Source organism: Triticum aestivum, chromosome 6A (genome assembly GCF_018294505.1).
Source record: "Triticum aestivum cultivar Chinese Spring chromosome 6A, IWGSC CS RefSeq v2.1, whole genome shotgun sequence".
Classification (NCBI taxonomy): Eukaryota; Viridiplantae; Streptophyta; class Magnoliopsida; order Poales; family Poaceae; genus Triticum; species Triticum aestivum.
In genome coordinates, this window is record NC_057809.1 from 26,316,589 (window position 1) to 26,320,106 (window position 3,518).

A 3,518-nucleotide genomic window follows, 5' to 3' on the forward strand; every position below is an offset into this window, starting at 1 on the left:
CCACTAGGCAACCCGATCTGATTTGTCCGAAATGACCCTGGATCACTAAGGAACTGACGCGTGTTTCAACTGTCAGATTTCAAACTCACACGGCAACTTTACTTGGGCTACAAGCAAAGCTGACTTGTCCGACTCTGGACAAGATTTGCTCTCATAGTCTTCACTCGAAGACATAGGTTTTTTGTTTAGGCATCACTTCAGTCGTTCTGACTGGTTCTCTTGGACCCCACTTAGCAGTACGGTGGTTCCTATGACTCAACACAAATAAAAGAGAACTACGAAAGATCTAAGTCTTCGAGCTCCATAGGCTTCATGTGGTGTCTTCTCTTGTCATAGTTTTCAAGGTGAATATCTTCATATACCATCATTGACTTCAATGTCTTCGTACATTTTTAGGGGTCATCTCTGGTAGTAAAACTGAATCAATGAGGGACTTCTACCTGTGTTATCCTGCAATTCTCACAAACACATTAGTCCCTCAACTAGGTTTGTCGTCAATACTTCAAAATCAACTAGGGGTGGCACTAGATGCACTTACAAAGACATGATTTCCCAACGCCAGCCATTCCCCATACAGACACCACATGGGAAGAGTTGATGCGTGCTTCACCCACATACTTATGAAGTTCTCTTATTTGTGATTCACGTCCAACAAGGGGCTGATCCGTCATCCAATCTTCCGCTTCACTCTTTTGGCTTGCTTTACGCACCCTTGGTTCCTGTATGCGCGTGGGGAGAGGTAGAAGAAGAAGCACTCAGTGTTTAGCAATGAACCTTGATTTTTTTTGGACATCTTTCTACAGAGCTTGGCCTTATGCCACTTTTATAAAAAGACAAATATTTTTGGCCAGTTAATTAACTGAAAATTTCATGTTATGCTAGGCAATTGACACAGATGGCATTGCCGGAAGAAAATGAATGTTCCTATATATGGGATTACAAGAGCTCAACTAGTGCCTATTGTGACAAAGTTCACTAAAAGCCTATGATAAGAACAAGGGTGTCTATAACCCTGTTCCTGTTGAGCATTGTCCGAGAGGAAGAGGATATGCCGAAAGCCCATCAAACAAGTGTGCCCAGCAGGAACCAAAACCTCTCCAAAAACATGTCCAACAAATATGCCGAAGAGAAAAAATCAAAATGATTATGAGATATCCAGCTTCAAGGGAGGCTGCCAAAGTCTAGTTGAAGTCCTGGACAAAAGAATACTCCACCGCCTCAATATAAGGTGCGCTTATTTTGAGGTTCAGTTTTGATCATTTGATGGACCAATTATATGAGGGCTATGTACGCGCTACGAAAGTTGTAGCACTGAATTCATGTTCGAAGAGAATTCCATGATATAGCTTCTGCGGCACATAGTTCATATAGTTTTGGTCTAATTGATGGTTAAAATTAAATATCGAAATACGTGTATGCTCTAGAGTTGCCAAGAAATCAACTAACACCAAATAATTCTTGTGAATTTGTGTAGTACTAATATTGGACACGCCAAGCTAATATATTTGAAGTAGCAAATCATATATTTCTTTAACGCACCACTCTTGATTCTTGAGTGCTTGTAGACAAGATTTTTTCATTTTAACCATCGCTACACTAACATAAGTAGTTTTATGGCATGAAAATGCTTTTTATATTTTTTTTCTCTCGAAAGTACTTGGATATAGGCAGAATCAAATTAAGGTGTGTCATAAAGACGGTATTATCCAAGCATTCAGCAAAACAAACTTTGAAGAGTAAAAAGAGAAAAGTTTCCTTATTGGTGTTGTAGGCTTACCTTGAAGAATGCACAAACAGAATGCTGAGGCGAGAACTGTTTCAGCTCCAATATCTGGTAAGAATGGCCGATGCACAAGCTTGCTATTTCGAGTTGCTGCGTGGACACAATGATACAGCTTCCCTCCTCGCTGTGAGGAAGAAACGTCCTGATGACATCCCACTCTACCATGTTTGACAGGCCTTCCAAGACGACGAGGTACGCCTTTTGTGTGACTAGCTGCTCAAACTCCTTGAACAGATGAGCATGGGTGGTATCCATCTTCGATAGGACATGCATACCTACGGTTGCAACATTTTCTTCTTCTTTGCAAGAGTTTGCGTAGAACTGGGCCATAAGACCATGGATGAAGTCGTGGGGACTGAAGGGATGCACCAGCTTCACCCACGCACGGCAGGCAAAGTATTGACAGATTTCTGGATCATTGTAGGTCTCCCTGATGATGGACGTGGTCCCAAGATCGCCGGCCGACCCCCACAAGGAGATCACTTGCAGGTGCTTGTGTACTTTGTTGGTGATTATATGGCTGGCGAGGTCATCCAAGTGGCTGTGCTGCCTCTTGGTGGTGCGCCTTGCGTCGGCGAGCAGCATCTCATATGCGGTCGTGCCGTGCGCCAGTTTGGATGATGACCCTGCAGCAGATTCGAAGTTGATGAGGTTGTAGCGTCTGTAGCAGTTGTTTACATCCTCCACCCTGCACTTGAGCTGCTCCAGCTCCTCTACGGCCTCGTCCAACGGCAGCGGCGGCGCCATCCAGGACGGAAGCAGCCGGCGCCAGAAGATTGGCTTGTCATCCAGCTGAACAACATTTTCGACGCAGTCTTCGACATCGTAGGCGAGCTGGCGAATGTGCTTCACCCAGGTCCTCACCAGATTATTCTTCATCTCCTCGTTGGCATCGTCGAGGAACGACTGCATCATCTCCAGCTCCAACGTGATTGACACAAGGTCGCGCTTCACCTTGTGTCAATGGCCGACTGGATCTTGGTGATCGCCCCCACCACCACCGATTTCGACAAACCAACTGCCAGCCGGTCCGCCATGATGTGGCTCGCTTGACTAGCTCCCTCTTTCTTATTTCCTGTGTGCTTAGTCGTAGCAATCAAGTGATGGACGCAGCACCAGGAGATGTTATTCTGAAGAACAAATCCATCCATGAGCTAGTTAGATATTTTTACAGAAACACTAAAAAGCTAACAGATTTTTAGGCATGATAAATCTGACGTTATTCATGGCAAATCTAGTTTCCAAGCACGACAATTTTTGACAAAAAAATTAAACGAGGCGGATTTGCCATATGCACCAACTAACTTGCCATCGTCAGTCTTTATCATGAAAAAGTTCAGTTTGCCATGATAAAAAATCTAACATCAGATTTGTAGTGGAGTCTCATTTTTAACACTCCCTCCATCCCATAAATATCATTATATAAGAGCATTTTTTTACACGAGTGATAGACACAGCACCAGGAGATTGCATTCTGAAGAACAAATCCATCCATGAGCTAGTTAGATATTTTTATGGAAACTAAAAATCTAACAGGCATGGTAAATCTGACGTTATTCATGCCAATTTATGTTGACATGGTGATGTCAAATTTAGTTTCCAAGCACGACAATTTTTGACAAAAAAATTAATTAAGGCGGATCTGCCATGTTTACCAACTAACTTGCCATCCTCAAAAAACACAATTTATTATAAAAAACGTTCAGGTTGTCATGGTAAAAAAAACTGACAGTCA

The 3,518-nt window shown here is 43.0% G+C and overlaps 1 protein-coding gene across 1 annotated transcript; it reads right to left on the bottom strand.

Annotated features, from left to right (window-relative positions):
• Window positions 1–385: 385 nt before the first annotated feature.
• On the bottom strand, window positions 386–2,896 carry LOC123130104 (disease resistance protein Pik-2-like). The gene is made up of 3 exons (XM_044550055.1): window positions 1,778–2,896; window positions 539–719; window positions 386–450 (listed from the first exon to the last, which is right to left on the bottom strand). Coding segments are annotated over exons 1-3 (1,104 nt in total). The 5' UTR covers window positions 2,699–2,896; the 3' UTR covers window positions 386–448.
• Between the last annotated feature and the right edge of the window lie 622 nt (window positions 2,897–3,518).